Source organism: Monodon monoceros, unplaced genomic scaffold (genome assembly GCF_005190385.1).
Source record: "Monodon monoceros isolate NGI ecotype Baffin Bay Population unplaced genomic scaffold, NGI_Narwhal_1 Super_Scaffold_19, whole genome shotgun sequence".
In the NCBI taxonomy this organism is placed as follows: Eukaryota; Metazoa; Chordata; class Mammalia; order Artiodactyla; family Monodontidae; genus Monodon; species Monodon monoceros.
Genome location: NW_021703775.1, coordinates 65946311 through 65966299, shown reverse-complemented (window position 1 = coordinate 65966299; position 19989 = coordinate 65946311). Strand labels below are relative to the sequence as shown.

The 19989-nt window shown below is 36.5% G+C and overlaps 1 protein-coding gene and 1 pseudogene across 3 annotated transcripts in view; one reads left to right on the top strand and one right to left on the bottom strand.

The window, feature by feature from the left end:
* PPP1CB (protein phosphatase 1 catalytic subunit beta) overlaps positions 1-10162 on the top strand; it is a 37624-nt gene extending 27462 nt beyond the window's left edge. For all 3 annotated transcript variants that reach the window (XM_029231515.1, XM_029231512.1, XM_029231513.1), the window contains exons 7-9: positions 2319-2470; positions 5244-5378; positions 8337-10162. In XM_029231515.1, the coding sequence (XP_029087348.1) occupies positions 2319-2470; positions 5244-5378; positions 8337-8441 (392 nt within the window). In that variant the 3' untranslated portion in view covers positions 8442-10162. The remainder of the gene's footprint in view (positions 1-2318; positions 2471-5243; positions 5379-8336) is intronic.
* A 2116-nt stretch (positions 10163-12278) lies between these two features.
* LOC114900996 lies at positions 12279-15644 on the bottom strand (annotated as a pseudogene).
* Positions 15645-19989: the final 4345 nt, after the last annotated feature.

Genomic DNA, 19989 nt, shown 5'->3' with positions numbered 1-19989 from the left:
GTTTTCAAGTGTGATTGTACTGTTTTACTCAGTGTACTAAAGTATACTGAAAGTGTAATGATACCACTCAGAATGCTACTCATGACTATAAAGCAACCGTTATAAACAGTTGTATAGATCCTCTGTTATCAGTAAGCCACCAACATACTGAATATTGCGGTAAGTTGTCTAATAACTTACTTGAGTGACACGATGTTTTTGTATTGATTATAAAAAGAAAACATGCATTTTTCCAGATTTTGATTATAATTATAGAATATATTTGACCAAACCTAATAGAAACTAGTATTTAAATAATAGGGTATTTATTTAAAATAAGGTACAATATAAATATCAAGTGATACCATCTTCAGAGTTTCTGTTGTTGGTATAGTTCAGACATAAATCAGTTTCAAGGATGGCACGTTAGGTTTCTCTTTTTATCATATTTTAATGGGAAGTTTCCGAGATGCTAAAAACAGTCATTTTGAGCTTTCATATTCTCTGTAATCTTTAGAAATTTAATTTATAAATTATGTTTTTTGAGACAATAGCCTAATGATTATATTGCTTATTCATTAGGGATTGGATTATAAACATTGAACCTTGACTCTGAGATTCTTGTCTCAATCCATTAAGATTAAGGAACGCCACATTGTTGTTGCTACAATTATTTGATTTTGTATGCATCTAGGCTGTTGCATTTTCCAGATAATTCCAAAAGCAACTACATTCTAGTTTTATTGTCACATTAAAATTATAGAATAATATTTTGACCTCACTGCTTCTTCTGTGGAAACAGACTGGAAAGTATGAGCATTATAGAGCAGTGTGTGTGTGTATTTAAAGAATCAGCTTCTGATTCTTTAGAGACCAGAAAGAGCTTTTAAACTGAGACCATCCCAATGGATTTTGTATGCTGGTGGATTTCTTAAAACATCATGACAGGAGTTTAGGAAATAATGATAGAAATTAAGCGAGCATTGCCACGATTTCTACAGGGTGTTTTAGATACTTCCCCTATCAAGATAAGCTGTACTGTGACTCAAAGTGAAGATCTCCTTTCGTGATAAGCTATATTATGAGGTATATGGATTATCAAAAAAAACCTTTAAAGCTGACTCATTCTAAAACAGTCTTCCCTTAGTACCATAGTTCTTAGAAAACTAAATATCACCATCTCAACATCCACCCTTTCTTAATCTCACTACAACTTGACTTTACCCTCTCTCTTCCCCTCAACCATCAAGATATTGCTTTCATTATGGTCTGATAATCTAATTGTAAATAGCATAGGTTTTTGTCCTAATCCACTTGTTCATTGTACTTGAAACTTAACCATTTCCTACTTCTAGATAATTCTTACCCTTTCAGGAGATCCTACTATTCTAATCTCTTCCTTTTGTTTTGACTATTCCTTCCCAATACTTTTTGCTCATTCCTTCTGCTTGCTTCTGATTTTGCTCATTCATTCTGCCTGCTTATTAAATGTTTGATTCCTGTTCATTTACTGGTCTTCTTACTTTACATTCCCAAGATGGTCTCAGTCCCTTCTAAGATTTACACTACTATTAGTAAGATGAAGATACTTAGATAAATATTTTTAGCTCTGACCTCTTTTTTTAAGCCCAAAACATTCTAAAGTCAAGGATCTGATCTGATTTTGTTCCTCCATATACTTTATTTAAATCCTCCAGGCCTTTGTAGAAAATGTTTTCTTCCATCAAATTGATCTATAGATCAAATTAGTTCCAATGAAATCTCGATTAGGTCTACAGAATTTGACAGACTGATTCAGAGGTTTATATGTGGAAGAACAAAGAATTAAAAGTAACCAAGACAATCCTGAAGAAAAATATTAAGCAGGGGGTAGGCCTACCAAATAGGAAGATTTATTTAAAAGCTCTAGTGTGTTATTGGCTCAGTGTTAAATAAAGTAGATTAATGGAATAGACTACAGCACCAGAAACAGGATAGTTAGCTCTGTAAGGAAAGGATGAACTATTCAGGAAATGCTACTGGGTCAATTGGTTATCCATACAGAGAAACTATAGACAGAAGACAAACAACCTTTTCCAATATATGCTTTAGAGTGAGCCATGCACACATGTCTTATCTGTGGAAAGGGTTGGTGAGTACTGCTTTAAGTCGGGCACAATTGTATTTGCACGGTTACTTTAACAAAAAATGGCTAAGTTTGATAGGCTGGGATACTAGGGGGCAAGTGATTATTACTATTATTAAAGGGTAAGAGGACAGGAGAACAAATGTGATGTAGATATACTTTATTTTATAAATTTTGTTTTGTTTTTTCATTGCTGTGTTTTTATTCTTTAAAGGGTTGCTCTGTGATTTGCTGTGGTCTGACCCAGATAAGGATGTGCAAGGTTGGGGAGAAAATGATCGTGGTGTTTCCTTCACTTTTGGAGCTGATGTAGTCAGTAAATTTCTGAATCGTCATGATTTAGACTTGATTTGTCGAGCTCATCAGGTATGAAATAACAAAACTTGGATGTTTTGATGTTTATTAACTTCACCCAGGTGTATTCCTTTTATTTTTGAGGAAATTGAGATCCAAGAAAGCTAATTATACAAGGAAAGCAGTAGAAGAGGTAAAGCCTATACCTTGATCTCACAATTAACAATCTAATGATTAGTTAACCCTTTCTCACCCTCTAAGGGGAAAGGTTTCAAAGGAATATATTTTTGTAGTGTACTGCAATACTAACAAATTTTTCAGTTCTTGTCTGAAGCTTTCTAGAAATATTTGACCCCATTTTAATATGATAGTTACATATTATAGATAAAAATCAAATGAACTGTGTGGATTTTGATAAGAACAAACCACACTGTAAAGAGACAATTGGGGAAATTCGATTATAGGCTAGGTATTAGATATCAAGGAGTTGTTGTTAATTGTTTTAGCTCTGTGATGATACATATTGCTATGTAAGGATGTCCGTATTTTTCGAAATGCCTCCTCAAGTACATAGGGTAAGATGATGTATCTAGGGTTTGTTTTAAAATAACAAAAGCAAGATGCAGACATAGAGAATGGACTTGAGGACACGGGGAGAGGGAAGGGTAAGCTGGGAAGCAGTGAGAGAGTGGCATGGACATATATACACTACCAAATGTAAAATAGATAGCTAGTGGGAAGCAGCCACATAGCACAGGGAGATCAGCTCAGTTCTTTGTGTCCATGTAGAGTGGTGGGATAAGGAGGGTGGGAGGAGATATGGGGATATATGTATATGTATAGCTGATTCACTTTGTTTTAAAGCAGAAGTTAACACACCATTGTGAAGCAGTTATACTCCAGTAAAGATGTTAAAAAAATAAAATAACATCAGCAGAGAAAAGCAGGGGTGGATAAATGAAGTAAATGTAGCAAAGTCTTGGTAATTATTGAATCAGGTTGGTGAGTAAATGGGAGTTTATTGAACTCTCTCTAGTTTTGTGTATATTTGAATTTTCATTGAAAAAAAATACATGTACAATTTAGGCGTATTTGGGGGGTTTTTGTCCTTCACCGATAGATTATATACTCCACGGGCCTCTCACTGTTGTGGCCTCTCCCATTGCGGAGCACAGGCTCCGGACGCACAGGCTCAGCGACCATGGCTCACGGGCCCAGCCGCTCCGCGGCATGTGGGATCTTCCCGGACCAGGGCACAAACCCGTGTCCCCTGCATCGGCAGGTGGACTCTCAACCACTGCGCCACCAGGGAAGCCCAGATTATATACTCTTTAAGGAGAGAATTGTGACTTGTTGGCCTTTGAATATCCATTGCCTTGTGAATTTACTGACATATTGTAACATGTAGTTAGTGTTTGTTAACAAAAGCTTATTTTAACAATATATCAAGTCCTCATGCTCTCTAGAACATAACTAATTTAAAATACATTGAAAAGCATTTTTTAAAATCTTTTTTTGCTACTTTTTTAAGTATTTGAAATTTGTAAGTATAATACTTAAAGATTCCTTGTTATTTCTTCGTTAAGGCAAAATTTGTTAATTATATGCTATTCTATAGTACTCCCCTTTTTTCTGTGGTCTTGCTCCCCATAACCCTTGACTACTTCTACCTTCTTTATGTGATCCTATGTGATAACAAAGATGACAGGCTTCTCATTTTCTGCACATGTTGTATATCAAATGCCTTTTTTTCTATTAAAATTTCCTAGTTCAATTAAGTGAAGTTATGTCCCCAAATCCTTTGCTTTTGGCATATTTTTTAATCAGTGAACATTGTATTTATAGTTTAGGTAAATTAAAATAAGTCTTCCACAAGATAACAGGGCAGAGTTGCTGAGTTTCCTAATAAACTATCCACTGATAATCAGTTTTTTCAGCCATAGGTCTCTATTCATTTGTCTTTTCAGAAATAGTGATGATTTTTAAAAGTCAGGTTACTGAACTACCTTAGTTTGCATGATCTTTTTCTAGACACCTCCAAAATCCTGTTCTGCTTATTTTCAAACTTACTGTCTCTAAAATTAAGAGATTTATGATGGGAAACAACACAAACTACAGATATTTCCTTTTTTAAAAACCCTGTTCTTTTAGTAAATATGTGAATAAATAAACAAGTGAATGAGCAAACTAAGAACTAAAAGGACATACTGAGTGCCAAGCAGTGTGCTGAGCTGGAGTAGATAAGGTGGACAGAGTCTTAACAGAAAAGGTTAATATCTAAATTTTACCATGAGGTAATAACAACCAGCACATGTACCTGATACTAAAGTAGGAATTATATAAAAACGTAAATAATTGTGGAAGTGCTTTCTCCAAGTATTGTAGGATAATTTTGCTTAATCAAAGAATACCTAGAAGACTTTAGAAAGTATTCTTGCCTACTACAAATAAATAGAAAATATTTACATGTCATTGCATACCTCTCAAATCTGTAGACTGGGAAACGTGTTGTTTAGTTCACTCAGGAATTGACAACAGATTCTAGAAGTCATGTTGAATCATTAAGGAAAAGAGTTACACACAAAGAAGTGTAATCTATAGGCAGCTAATTTTTTGTAGCGTGATCTGTGTACAGTAAGCTCAACTTAGTAAAGTTTTCAGTGTGTGGCTATGTAATACTAATAGGAAATTAGAAAGTGGAACAAAAATCAAGCTTCCAAAACAAAACAGGGTTTTGTTTTTTCTTCAGGTCTTTGTCACATTAATCTTAATTAGTATTAATGGTTGAGAATTTCAAAGAACACATAAATAAGTGTGTTTTTTCTTTTGACTTTTTCTTTGCCAGGTGGTGGAAGATGGATATGAATTCTTTGCTAAGCGACAATTGGTAACCCTATTTTCAGCCCCAAATTACTGTGGCGAGTTTGATAATGCTGGTGGAATGATGAGTGTGGATGAAACTTTGATGTGTTCATTTCAGGTATGATACAATATATCAACTTTGAACAGCTAGAAATCTCTTTTTTTGTTTGTTTTTTTGTTTGTTTTGTTTTTTTGCGGTATGCAGGCCTCTCACTGTTGTGGCCTCTCCCGTTGCGGAGCACAGGCTCCGGACGCACAGGCTCAGCGGCCATGGCTCATGGGCCCAACTGCTCCACGGCATGTGGGACCTTCCCGTACCGGGGCACGAACCCGTGTCCCCTGCATTGGCAGGCGGACTCTCAACCACTGTGCCACCAGAGAAGCCCCTCTTTTTTTTTTAATTGAAGTATAATTGATTTACAATGTTGTGTTAGTTTCTGGTGTAAAGCAGTGATTAAGTTATACATATATATGTATTCTTTTTCATATTCTTTTCCATTGTGATTTATTACAGGATATTGAATATAGTTCCCTGTGTTATACAGTAGAACCTTGTTGTTTATCTAATTTATACATAGTAGTTTGAATCCGCTAATGCCAAACTCCTAATTTATCCCTCCGCCACCCCTTTTCCCCTTTGGTAACCAAAAGGTTTTAACAACTAGAAATCTAATTAAAACTATTGTCAGAAGAATTTTCTTTCAGATTGTGTTCTTTCCTTCAGTTAGTGTAGAAAATCAGTTTTGTTCAGAAGTAAAATCACTCATAGACTCCTTTAGAGATTTCTGTTTTCATTCACAAACGCTCCAGTCTTTTTGGTATATAACCCATAATTAGAGTTTTAGGAAACCTGAGTCGTGTCAGTCATTCTTGATGCAGACGTTTAAATTGTTAAATTCCTGTATGAACCCTTAGATAGTGGCTTACCTACTAAAAGAATGTAAATTCAGTGAATAATTTACATTTTGTTTTCTTCTGCAAGATGAATAGGTAGGACAGGCGTTGAGTGGAGAGAGTTATATTATAAATTTCGATTAAAATAATGCAGAATATTTACCTAAGAAAAACTTTCCTAAGAAAAACTTTACAAATAATCTTAAAGTATCGATTTGTGAATATAGAGACATTTACATTTTAAAAAGAGACCAGGGCTTCCCTGGTGGCGCAGTGGCTGAGAGTCCGCCTGCCGATGCAGGGGACACGAGTTTGTGCCCCAGTCCGGGAAGATCCCGCATGCCGCGGAGCGGCTAGGCCCGTGAGCCGTGGCAGCTGAGCCTGCGCGTCCGGAGCCTGTGCTCCGCAACGGGAGAGGCCACAACAGTGAGAGGCCCATGTACCGCAAAAAAAAAAAGAGACCAGCTTTAACTTTAGTGTGCTCCTTAAAATCATTCTTGTTCGTGGACTTAAGTCACTTTAATACTTAGCTTTTTGCAAAGGTTATTTTATGTCCTTAATATCACACACTGTATTTCTCTTTTTAAATGTAGAAGGGGTTTGTTTCTATCAGTTAGTAGACTTGAATGCTAAATGTTTGATTTCTCATTTTCAGTTTAAACATAGTAACCAGGCCTTATCCTTCAACAGTTGCCATAATCGAGTTGTATTAATATATCCCGCCCCCCGCACCGGGGCACTATGACAGTCTGAATAAAAATGCTTATGAGTCTTTTCTACACGTTTTTTATGTAAATACTGAAATTCTCTACCTGAAATGTAGGTTAAAGCTCTGTTTACACCCAGAAGAATAAACATAATTTTTAAATGTCAGATAGTAACAAGTATTGGTGAGGATGTGGAGAAGTTGGAACCTTATGCATTGATAGTGGGAATGGAAAATGGTGTAGCTGCTTCGCAAAACAGTTTGGCAGTTCCTCAAAAAGTTAAACATAGAATTTCTATATCACCCAGCAGTTCCACTCCTAGGTATATACCTGAAAGAATTGAAAACAGGTACTCAAATACATGTATATGCATATTCATAGGAGCATTATTTATAATAGCCAAAGGTAGAAATAACCCAGATGGCCATTAGCTAAAGAGTGAATAAACAAAATTGGAATATCCATAAAATGGCGTATTGTTGGCAATTAAAAGTAATGAAGTACTGGGAATTTCCTGGTGGGTCCAATGGTTAGGACTCTGCACTCTCACTGCCAAGGGCCTTGGTTTGATCCCTGGTTGGGGAACTAAAATCCCATAAGCCGCGTGGCATGGCCAAAAAAAAAAAAAGTAATGAAGGACTAATATATGCTACAACATCAAAATCATTATCTTAGTGAAAGAAGCCAGTCACAAAAGACCACGCATTGTGTGGTTTCATTTATTTGAAATAGCCAGAAAAGACAAATCAATAGAGAAGGTAAAGTAGTGATTGCTTGGAGTTGAAGGGAGTTTTAGGGAAGTGGAGAATGGAAATAGGGAGGGAGTGATTGCTTATGGGAACAAGGTTTCTTCCTGGGGTGACAAAAACGTTCTAATGTTAGATTATAGCAGTGGTTGTATAGCTGCAAGTATATAAAAAATTGTTGACTTGTTACATTTTAATGGTTGAACTTTATGGTATCTAATATATATAGCTTTTTTAAAATAAAAGATCTGTGTACACATAATAAATTAAGATCTGAAGAGTTTGTGACTAATTACCCTCTAAATAGTAGAAGAATTATGATGAGAACCTAGATGTTTTGACTCTTAAACTAGTATTCTTCGTCATAGAGATACGCTAATTTGAAGATTTTTTTATTGATACTTAAGTTTAAGGATTGGGTAGTTGAAGGGATTTGTGTACTTGAGCTTTTGTACAGCAGAAAATAACACAACATTGTAAAGCAACTATACGCCAATAAAAAATAAAATAAATAAAATTTTAAAATTATCAATGGAATGACCAGTAATAGCAATATTCAGACATTTACTGTACTCTTTAAACGTGAGAAATGTTTGTGGAACTTTGCTGTTTTCTTCTACAGTTTTATAATTGATGTCATTTATTGAAAGGCCCACTATTGTAACAGTAATTTCCTTAAACTTATTGTACTTGAAAAAATAACATTGTTGCTAAATTATTTACTTTAAGATATTGAAACCATCTGAAAAGAAAGCTAAGTACCAATATGGTGGACTGAATTCAGGACGTCCCGTCACTCCACCTCGAACAGCTAATCCACCGAAGAAAAGGTGAAGAAAGGAACTCTGTAAAGAAACCATCAGATTTGTTAAGGACATACTTCATAATATATAAGTGTGCACTGTAAAACCATCCAGCCATTTGACACCCTTTATGATGTCACACCTTTAACTTAAGGAGACGGGTAAAGGATCTTAAATTTTTTTCTAATAGAAAGATGTGCTACACTGTATTGTAATAAGTATACTCTGTTATAATATTCAACAAAGTTAAATCCAAATTCAGAATTGCCCATTAAATTTACATCTTCACGTATCACAGTTTTTAAAGTTGAAAAGCATCCCAGTTAAACTAGATGTGATAGTTAAACCAGATGAAAGCATGATGATCCATCTGTGTAATGTGGTTTTAGTGTTGCTTGGTTGTTTAATTATTTGGGGCTTGTTTTTGTTTTGTTTTGTTTGTTTTTGCTAAAATAATGGCAAATTCTTTAAATTTTTTCCCAGACATTTTAAAAAGTGAAATGTGGGAAGAGCTTTAAAGACGTTCATCGACTATTAATTTTCCATTGCTTATTTACTTATGTACCTGTTTGATCTTACTAAGAAAACTTATGCCTCATTACAGTAAAAAGGAATTTTAGAGATATTTTTTAAAAATATGCAGACTGTCCAGTCGAGTGATTTAATCAGTTTGGGCAAACATTACAGCTGACAGTGAATATTTTGCTTTATACAGAAATTGCCACTGATTTGGATTTGTGCACTCTAATTTTAACTTATTGATGCTCTATTGTGCAGTAGCATTTTCATTTAACTTTAAGATAAGGCTCATTTAGTATACCCAACTAGTTGGTAATGTGATTATGTGGTACCTTGGCTTTAGGTTTTAATTCGCACGAAACACCTTTTTGGCATGCTTAACTTTCTGGTAACACCCTCACCTGCATTGGTTTTGTTTTTTGGTTTTTGTTGTTGTTGTTGTTGTTGCTGTTGTTTGTTTTTAGATCCACAGAACATGAGAATCCTTTTTTGACAAGCCTTGGAAAGCTGACATTATCTCTTTTTTCCTCCCTCTGTACGAAGGATGTATTTAAATGAATGCTGGTCAGTGGGACATTTGTCAACTATGGGTATTGGGTGCTTGACTGTCTAATATTGCCATGTGAATGTTGTATACGATTGTAAGGCTTATGTCACTAAAGATTTTTATTCTGATTTTTCATGATCAAAGTTCATATGATATTGTATAGACATGCTTTGTAGTGAACTATAGTAGCAATAATTTCTGTACATGATCAAGGGTTTATTGCAGCATTTCTTTTCCTGTTCTTTTTTTTTTTTAAGGGTAGTATTAACAAATGACAGGAATAGAAAAGTCAACATAAAGATTTTAGAAGGAGAACTTACAGGACACAGATTTGTGATGCTTTGGATGCAACACTTTTGGATGTGATTCTCAAAGCTTTTATTGAGCGTTGTCAAATTTGTAAGCTTCATAGGGATGGACATCATATTTATAAATGCCCTTCTATAAGTGCTACCATAGATGTGAAATTCTTGACCTTAATATCGTCTTTGAAATTGTTAAATTGAGAATTCTGTTAACTTACGTTTTAAGAATTGGCGTATTGTATTACTGCAAGAGATTTGATTTTCAGCACAGTGCAACGTTCTTTCAAATGCATATGTCTTTTTTTTCTAATTCCATTTTGTTTTAAAGCACATTTTAAATGTAGTTTTCTCATTTAGTAAAAGTTGTCTAATTGATATGAAGCCTGACTGGTTATTTTATTCCTTTTTTTTTTTTCCTTTACAATGAGACATTTAAACACACATTTTATTCAAATAGATTTTAATGTTTTTGACGCATACTGAATTGGTTTTTTTTAAAAAATTGTCCATGTACTGCATATGATGTATTAGGTTAGGTCACACAGGCTTTTTATCTAATGTGATTTAAATATCTTCCTAGCTGAAGAGTAAGTTGAGCAATTTTTAATAGAATTTTAGATGTATTCTTAGCAGCGTAGTGTGAAGGGGGTCTAGAAAATAAGCCTTTGGCAGGAGACAGGGCAGTCTTTTATTAATCTTAGTAATAGTCAAAACACATTAATTTGGATCCTACATATTGGGTTTTTGTAGTAATTTAGCCAGGTCAGTACTGAATATGAAAAAATAGTCACTAATTAAGCAAATTAATATTGGTCGCTGAATTTGAAGAATAGAAATTTATCATGTTTTAAAATTATTCAAGCAGTCTTAAAATACTTTAACAGCTTCTATTCCTATAATGTGTTCATTACAAATATTATTTGCTTGGCTCTGCTACTTGAAATAAATAAAACTTTCTTAGCAGAAAAATGTCCTATAATTCTAGTGTCACTAATTTGTTCTTCCCTGTTGCTAATTTATATCATTTTTCCTCTGATTTTTAATAATTTTCTATATTCAAATTTATTCTAAACATCATGACATTCAGAGTCATTAAACACACTAGATAACTGTGATAATGTGATGGATCCACATGGATTATTATGGTTCATTTCTGTTCTTGAATGGAAAGAATCAACTACAAATTGCATTTGAAGCTTTACCATTCATTATTTTAATTTTGCCCGGGGACCAATTTTAATCATGATCAGCAGGACAGGTTTGTTCAAAATGTTGAGTCAAAATACCTGCAAGCAGAATTTTAAAGTTTAAAATGTGGCTGGTTGGAAGTGGAAGAGGTTATAATAGGCCTTAAAAAAAAAAAAATTTGTCTAAGGGAAAACCAGGAGCATCTTGAGATGTGTCCCTTAAGAGTATATAAAAGTGTATTATATCGAGCCAAGGAACTTAAGTATATCTCCATATATAAGTTCACGTACATTCCTGTGTCTGCTTGGCAACTGTTAACTTCGGAACCAAAAGAACAAATTTTTTTCTTTCACATCTTTACATTAAAAATGTGTTTAGAGAAGGAAAATAGGCTTACTTTACTCTTGCTGCCCTGACTCAATCCACCTCTTCTCTTCCTTGTAAATCCATCCCTGAATAAAAGCTGTGCCTGAGAAAACACTTAATAGCTTGACTATACCAGTGCCTTCACGTAGAAATACTCTATCCCTTTTTTGCTAGTAGATTTCAGTGTTTTATAATTTCCTTAAACAGCTAAAAAGTGGTTAAAGAGAGTTTAAAGTGACAGGGTACCTTGCAAAATCAACAGCAGTTCAATAAAACATAAATTGATTCCCTATAAGTATATGATGAAAGTTTTATTATCTTTATTCTCTTTATAATGTTTCAACAAAAGTGAAATTTAGATACAGTGTAGAAAGTTTGATCTCTTGTTCAGTTTTACCTGTACTTTTGAATGCCAGAATTTCTAAATAAATCCCGATTAGAAAAAAAATTTTTAATAAGAAATTTTCATTATTTTCCAATCTTAGTGTAATTTAACATCAAACTCCAGTTTACATGGACCTAATGCAATAATATACTTTGTTATGTCCACATTTCAAAACATGAAACATTTGCAAGACAAAAAAAATCATTCTTTTTCCTTCTCCATCATTTCTATATATTTTGGGGGTTTTTTTGTTTTTTAAAAAAAGATACAATCATGAAGTTTACCTTTTTGGACTTAAGGCATAACATGAAATTGCACGTTTTGAAATGTGCACATTTTGAAATGTGAAAGCTTAATTTTGAAATGAATTAGTTCTATCAAACCCTGTTTGCGTTTACATTATTTAAATTATATAGTATTTTATTTCTATTCTTGCTGTAAATTCTAATGCTGTTCATGGATTGTGCATTTCCTGTGCAGTCAGTCTTGCCTGTTGACAGTTATTAACAGTGCAGTATAGAATCCAGATACCGAGCTTTCAGTTTCTTAGTTATCATTTCAGTTCAAAGCATGCTGCTTAATTGTGTGGAAGATCCAATCAATTTTTGTTGTCCAGCCACCATAGTGTGCATCATTGGTTTTATGAAATATTCCAAAGCCTCTTGCTCAGTTTTATCTAAAGCTAGAATCTTTCGAATGTATGCAGTATCATGAAAAGATTGTAGTTCTGGCATTCCAGAGCCAAGCATCATTGAGAAAAGATTTATGAAGAGATTGACATGCTGCCGAATAGCTAGATAAGCCTTGTAACACATCTCCTGAAACCTCTCAGATTCTCTTATCTTTGTGCATTCTTGGGCTCCTTTACTAATCACTATTAAGAAATCTTGGGTCAAAACAAATGGTACACGCTCTCGTTTATAACCAAATTTTTTCTTCTTGTGATCCAAAAAGTTTCCAAAATCTGTATGAAACAGTTGTCCATCATCTTTAACCATGATGTTACTATTGTGACCATCTCCAATTCCCAAAATGAAGATAGCAACACAATACCCAGCACATGAACATGTAAACAGATCGATGGCTGCATATTTCTCCCTTGTTCTTGTCTTTGAGCCACTGATGTAGTGTGTGGCTGTTGAACTGCAGGGCACCTTTCAGGCCTCCTTTAGACTGAATTTGCATAATAGTGTGAATTTCTCACCACCTCAGTAAGTCCCACACAGTCACCAATTGACAACCATAAGGTAACATTTGAAAATCAAAACCTTGATTTTGTCAGATATTTTCCATAATGCAAATAATTTGAAGTGTTAGCATATCTTGCCATAAATCATCACCATTTTAAAAAATCTCGTTCTGAAAAAGTAATTCTGACGTGATGTCTGGGTTCTCCCAATTCAACCACAGTGGCCTTTTTGCAGAGGACATAATTCGACACTCTTCAAGCCTGAGATTTCCCAGCTGATAAGCAGGGTTTAGAGGCAATAGAAAGCCCTGAAGAGCATCAATGAAATCTGGTAGCCGCATTTGCTCAACTAAAAACTTCATCTGCACCTTCTGTGTTTCATCCTTCTCTTGTTTGAGAATGTCAGTTAAGTTAATGAGCTCTTCCCATAGCTTCAACCTGCCTGTTCAGGTGTTTTAGATACACCCCACATGCACAGCAATAGGACTGGAAAAGCAGGCCAAACCTGTTTTATGGTGCATCTCAGATTTTAAATGCCAAAAGAAAAAGTGCCTAATCCTTTGATTAGTCAATGCTTTTTTGAGTAAAAATCTCACAAGTAGGTTATCCAAATACTGTTCATAGTTTAGGACCTGTACTAGCAGAATTAGGTACTGAGAAAGTTTGTCATCTGTTAAATATTTTTCTAAGCATTGAACAGCAAAACCTTGAACCATGGGATCTGGGTAATTGCAGTCCAGAAGCTCCATAGCCTGTTGAGGTTTGATTGGAGGCCAGTCTATTTACCAAGCACTACATCTGAGCTACTTCATCGCTAGAATTCCATTTAACAGACAGAGTTAATTTGGGTAGAATTTCAGGGATAGTTACACAAGTGTCTGTGGCTCCACAGAAAATCTCTTGGTGATTTCAGATAGAGGATCTCGTGTACAAATTGCTTGGAGCTGTTAGCATTTTCTCAATTCATTGTCTCTAGCTAGCCTGTTACTCAGTCCTGCATGGGAATAACTAAATCCTGCTTCTCGGGATACAGACCAATTGGCATGCTCTTCAATCACTGACATATCTGGAAACCTCACCACACTGCCAAACCAGTCAAACTCCAACTCTAAACATGGAGTTTCTTTATTTGGATTTGATCCAGTAACACCAATAGAGTTCAGCAAATCTTCAAGTCCATGAGGTACTGGCGAAAGATGCAAAGCCATTTTTCCAGATACTAGAGTATCTGTGTAATCAAACAAGTTTATATTTCCCCAGCCCAATGGACAGTGTTCCTCCTTAGCACCCTTTCGGCCTTTAACAGAACAAATGGAAAGGCAAAGTCGAGCAGCATGAGGAAGATCAGGAATGTATATATCTTAATTCAGCCATTCATTCCACGTGGGATTGGAACAAGGTACTCTTTGAGTGTTCACATTATCACATAAGCGTTCTCCTCCATGGTAGATACCTGTTCTAACATAGATCTTGTCAGTGTCTCGAATATTTACATTCACATAGGTTGCACAAAGAATTTTTATTCTGAGTGCACTATTTATAACCCAAAGGGATTTTGTAGATGTTTCTCCATTCGTATATGGTGTAGCTGTGGAGATGCATCTGGAATAAGATGGCATTGTAAAAATCCATTGGCAGTTGAGCGTAGAGCCTTTCTTTAGCCATCAGCATCAAACTGGGCATCCTCCCAAGCATTATACAGCTTCTTATATACTTACACTAAGGATATTTTTCTAGAAAGTATTTGTCACATCCACACACTTTTTTTTTTTTTTTTTTTTTTGCGGTACGCGGGCCTCTCACTGTTGTGGTCTCTCCCGTTGCGGAGCACAGGCTCCGGACGCGCAGGCTCAGCGGCCATGGCTCACGGGCCCAGCCGCTCCGCGGCGTGTGGGATCCTCCTGGACCGGAGCACGAACCCGTGTCCCCTGCATCGGCAGGCGGACTTTCAACCACTGCGCCACCAGGAAAGCCCCACACACTTTTAAAATATACTTGCCCTGATACTCTAAAACACAGAGTTTCAGTTGTTCAGATGATAGCAACATACTTTGAATTTTTTTCCTGATCACTTCAGCAATTACTTGTTCTGGCACACAGTCATGGTTTGATCGTGGTTTGATTTTCAGAGTATACTTCTGCTTGTCATTTGGAGAAACTATTACCCAAATCACCACTATTATTTGCCCTTTATCCAATTTATTATGTATGCGCTTTGGCAGTTCTCGTGAAGATTCTACATTTGGAGGATAGACATACATTGCTCTACCATGAGGTGAATTGAGATCCGTAAGATCCACAGCTTTACAAACATTGAGAATATTTCTTCGAAGTCCTGTACTTCTGGATCTTTAACCATATCGAATTCACACACTGGCATGCCAACGGCAAAACCAGTTTCTCGGTTGAGGATCTTTTCTTCATGGTTGCCTAATGGTTCAGTTACTTTTTTAAAGGGTTGAAAAAGCGTAAGGTCACAAAGTCGTCTTGTTTCATGAAAAAATTCTTCCCTTTCTGCTTCTTGGGTAACACAAAAGGTAAGAACATTCATCTTGAAGTTGATGGCGAGGGTATTTTCTCGCTTCTTTAAATAGTTCATGTTTTATAGTTATTAGTGTAGCCTCACGGAGGCATTCTGAAGTTACTATCATCCCATTTGGTAGTAAACATTCTACTAGGAGTCTTGGCATCAAGTGGATGCCCCACAGTTCACCTGATGATGGTCTTGGAGGCATTGTTCTGATCCTTTACAAGTTTTACATATAAAAGTACTTTGCAGAATTAGATGCGTGGCTGTCCCAAGGCAGAAATGCTCGGAGCTCCTAGAACCTAACCGCATCGGGTCCGGCGAGGTCCCAGCCCCGCAGGCGGCACAGCCCCGCCTCCCGGCCCCCCTGCCCTGCCGCTCCGGAGCTACCCGGCCGGGCCTGAGCCCTGCCTCGCCAGCAGCCCGGTGGCAACAGCCCGAGACCTCAGCGGCCGCCTAGAAGATTTTTAAAGTAAAAACTTCCTTCAGCTACCACCTCTTACATTGGTTGACATTAAATCATAAACTTATTTAATTTCTTATTATTTTCTTTCTTGTACAGATTGCCAGTGTTTTTATTAAACCTTATTTTTACAAAAGTGGCTGTAAATCTTTTTTCCTCTTAGGGATCTTTGCCAGCTAATGTGGTTACAAAATCTTACTTGTAACCCAGATTGTTCTGGGTATCAATAGAGTGGAAGATTACAAATGTGTTGTGAGGTGTGTGTTGTATGTATGTGAAAGGGAGCGAGAACAAACTGCCTGAAGCTCACAGATTCAGCATTTCTTTTTTTTTATTTTTATTTTTTTAATTTTTCTAAAATGATTTTATTTAAATAATTTTGACTCAAACTTTTAGCATTCATGGTAATTTGTATTTTGCCTTCGAATCTTTTTTTTAACATCTTTATTCGAGTATAATTGCTTTACAATGGTGTGTTAGTTTCTGCTTTATAACAAAGTGAATCAGTTATATATATACATATGTTCCCATCTCTTCCCTCTTGCGTCTCCCTCCCTCCCACCCTCCCTATCCCACCCCTCTAGGTGGTCACAAAGCACCCAGCTGATCTCCCTGTGCTATGCGGCTGCTTCCCACTAGCTATCTATTTTACGTTTGGTAGTGTATATATGTCCATGCCACTCTCTCACTTTGTCACAGCTTACCCTTCGCCCTCCCCATATCCTGAAGTCCATTCTCTAGTAGGTCTGTGTCTATATTCCCATCTTGCCCCTAGGTTCTTCATGACCTTTTTTTTTTTTCCTTAGATTCCATATATATGTGTTAGCATGCATATACACTGGAATATTACTCAGCCATAAAAAGAAACGAAATGGAGTTATTTGTAGTGACGTGGCTGGACCTAGAGTCTGTCATACAGAGTGAAGTAAGTCAGAAAGAAAATCAGCATTTCTTTGATACTGCGTGCAAAAAGGTGGGAACCTAAGATCTATCCCTGGAGGTTTTCAGTCAAGCCTGGCCTGGGCTCACCAAGTAAGATGTGTTTTAATTTTTGCAGCTTCTTAAATCTGAGTTATTCAGTAGATGTACAGGCCAGAATTCTTCCCGAGAGAGCAATGACACCACAACTAAACATGTGAAGCTATCAGACTTTTACACCAACTATAATTATTATTACAATAGTGTGCCTTTTAGCACACTATAGTCTATCATGTATAAACATGATTATTGACAAAGTCACAAAGACAGAATACAGTACAACAGGAAAGAAGTAGTCCAGAGGAGTCCTTAATGTATGTAATACGTTTAACTGGAATAACTTAAGTCTTAAATCTCCTAGTGTATTTCTTAGGAAAAAAGAGCCGAGGAAACAAAAGCGGGGTGATGAAACTTTTTTTATCCGACTGCCTCCAATATGTGATTCTCAAACTGATACTGGGGGCTTCCCTGGTGGCGTAGTGGTTGAGAATCTGCCTGCCAATGCAGGGGACACAGGTTCGAGCCCTGGTCTGGGAAGATCCCACATGCCGCGGAGCGGCTGGGCCCGTGAGCCACAACCGCTGAACCTGCGCGTCTGGAGCCTGTGCTCCGCAACAAGAGAGGCCGCGATAGTGAGAGGCCCGCGCACCGCGATGGGGAGTGGCCCCCACTTGCCACAACTAGAGAAAGCCCTCCCACAGAAACGAAGACCCAACATAGCCATAAATTAATTAATTAATTAATTAAAAAAAGAAATTGAATACAATATTTTTTTAAAAATTGATATTGGCATAGTTTCTGAAAATGCTGTCACTTACCAACAGATTATTAACAGACTGATACCTACCCCACCATTCTTGGGGTAAACATGAGCTCTGTCTCTAGCTCTCTTAGTGTAATAAGGATTATTGAGAATGCAGGCGTGAGGGGCGGAATCACTTGAAAAATCGTATTCCGGTCAAACTCAGGAAACTACTCAACTTACCAAATTAAAAATTAATAACCTACTTCAATACCTCAGAAGAACTTATGTGAGGCCGAGGGTCCCATTCTCTGTTACACATCTGTTATGCAGTATATGCCTTAAGTTTTAGAAACAAATCCCTGTCTCCTGGGATAATTGCCCCAGGTTTTTGTAGCCCATCTCTAGCTGGGGCCTGGTAACACCACTGAAATTAATTTGATAATATCAAAAATCTAGGTTAAAAGCTTTCTATTTAATAGGGCTTCCCTGGTGGCGCAGTGGTTAAGAATCCACCTGCCAATGCAGGGGACACGGGTTTGAGCCCTGGTCCGGGAAGATCCCACATGCTGTGGAACAACTAATCTCGTGTGCCACAACTACTGAGCCTATGATCTAGAGTCCGCGAGCCGCAACTACTGAAGCCCATGCGCCTAGAGCCCGTGCTCCGCAACAAGAAAAGCCATTGTAATGAGAAGCCCACACACCGCAACGAAGAGTAGCCCCTGCTCGCCGCAACTAGAGAAAGCCCACAAGTAGCAACAAAGACCAAACGCAGCCAAAAATAAATAAATAAATTTAAAAAAGAAAACACCACTTTATAGCAGTACACCATATATACTCAATAAATATGTTTAAAAAAACAGCTTTCTATTACTGTACTGTACAGCCTGTTTTTCGTGGGGTGCCCTAATCTTTTATTAAGTGAGTATCCTAAACTATTTGGGTATCCTCACTGACAGGTTAACACAAATTGTGATCTATTCCATTTTTGAAAGAAAATCAATTATTTGCTGTACAGATCCGTTAATATGTTGGGCGTTCCTTCAAAAAGTTGTTCCATTTGGTCCTTAGAAGCCTTTGGGTCTAGATCAGTCTAATTTTGACTAGAATGTATGGACAGAGATTTTTTGTCTCTTTTGTTCGCTGATGTGTCTCCAGCTTCTAGAGTAGTGCCTAGCACATAGTACGTATGCAAATGTTGGTTTAATGAATGGCAAATGAGTTTCAAAAATCACTATTACTACCACTATTTTGACACTGTGACCTTTTGGAGAAATTAGCAAAAAATAATATAGTTGCAGTTTTTATTTATCTTCATCTAACTGCTTTTTGTCTCGTACAAGAATGCTGGAATAGTCTCAGGAGAAAATTGATCTGGGTCTATATGGCAAAAATAGTTTGTTGTCAAACCTGTAATCCTTATTTGGTAAAATATTGGTAAGTATGAGAAGTCAGTGTTCAGTTAGTTGAAGGAACGTTTCTCAGCTAGCTGCTGACAGGCACACTGAGGAAGTTGCCTCTTGTTCAGAATCAAACTTTCCAAGATCCTTATGGGTACTTTCTTGCCTCCCCTTTGCTATAGTTTATTTAGGTTCTGTTTTATTGACCTTAAAGTCATCTTTGTTGTGAGCCACTTCGAATATTTTTAGGAAAGTGATATAGTTTTGTGTAACATTTTGTGTTTCAGAAGTCACTTAGTACATATGAACACTTAAAACCAGGAATCAAAACTTGAAAGTGGAGAGGCTATTGCCTCATTTTAACAAATAAGGATTATGTCATAGGCAGCAGCAAGAATGGGGAGAAATCAAGAAAGATATTTTCATTAATGAGCAAAAAAATGAGGTACAGTGGAGAAAACTATTCTAGAGAGAAATTTTATAAAGTCCTTCTATCTAACTATTGTTCTATCCTAATACTTCTGAAGACTTTATCTCTACCATATAAAAGAGCAGTCAGCCAGGCTGCATTCTTGGTCATAGTGCAAAATTCCAGGAAGGGAATTTTGCCCAGCTTGAATCAAGGGCCGGCCCTTATGACTCCAGTGAGTGAGGAAGGAGAGAGATGATATTGCATGAATATAGCTGCTATCTCTACACCCAAGTGGTTTGGGAGGTTCAGTAGAACATTTCCTAGAAAAGGGGTGCTGAAAATAAAGCTGTCCTCTACAATACACCTTAAAAGATAATCTAGTCACAAAAAGACTGAAAATATGACATTGGCAAGATGTCGACTAATGGAAACTCTTACTTAAAACTGGTAAAACTACCTGGGAAATGAATTTAGCATTGATAATCTTGTATAGTTGAAACTGTGCATACTCTAAAACCCATCAGTTTCACTTTAAAGCATTTATGGAAAAACTAC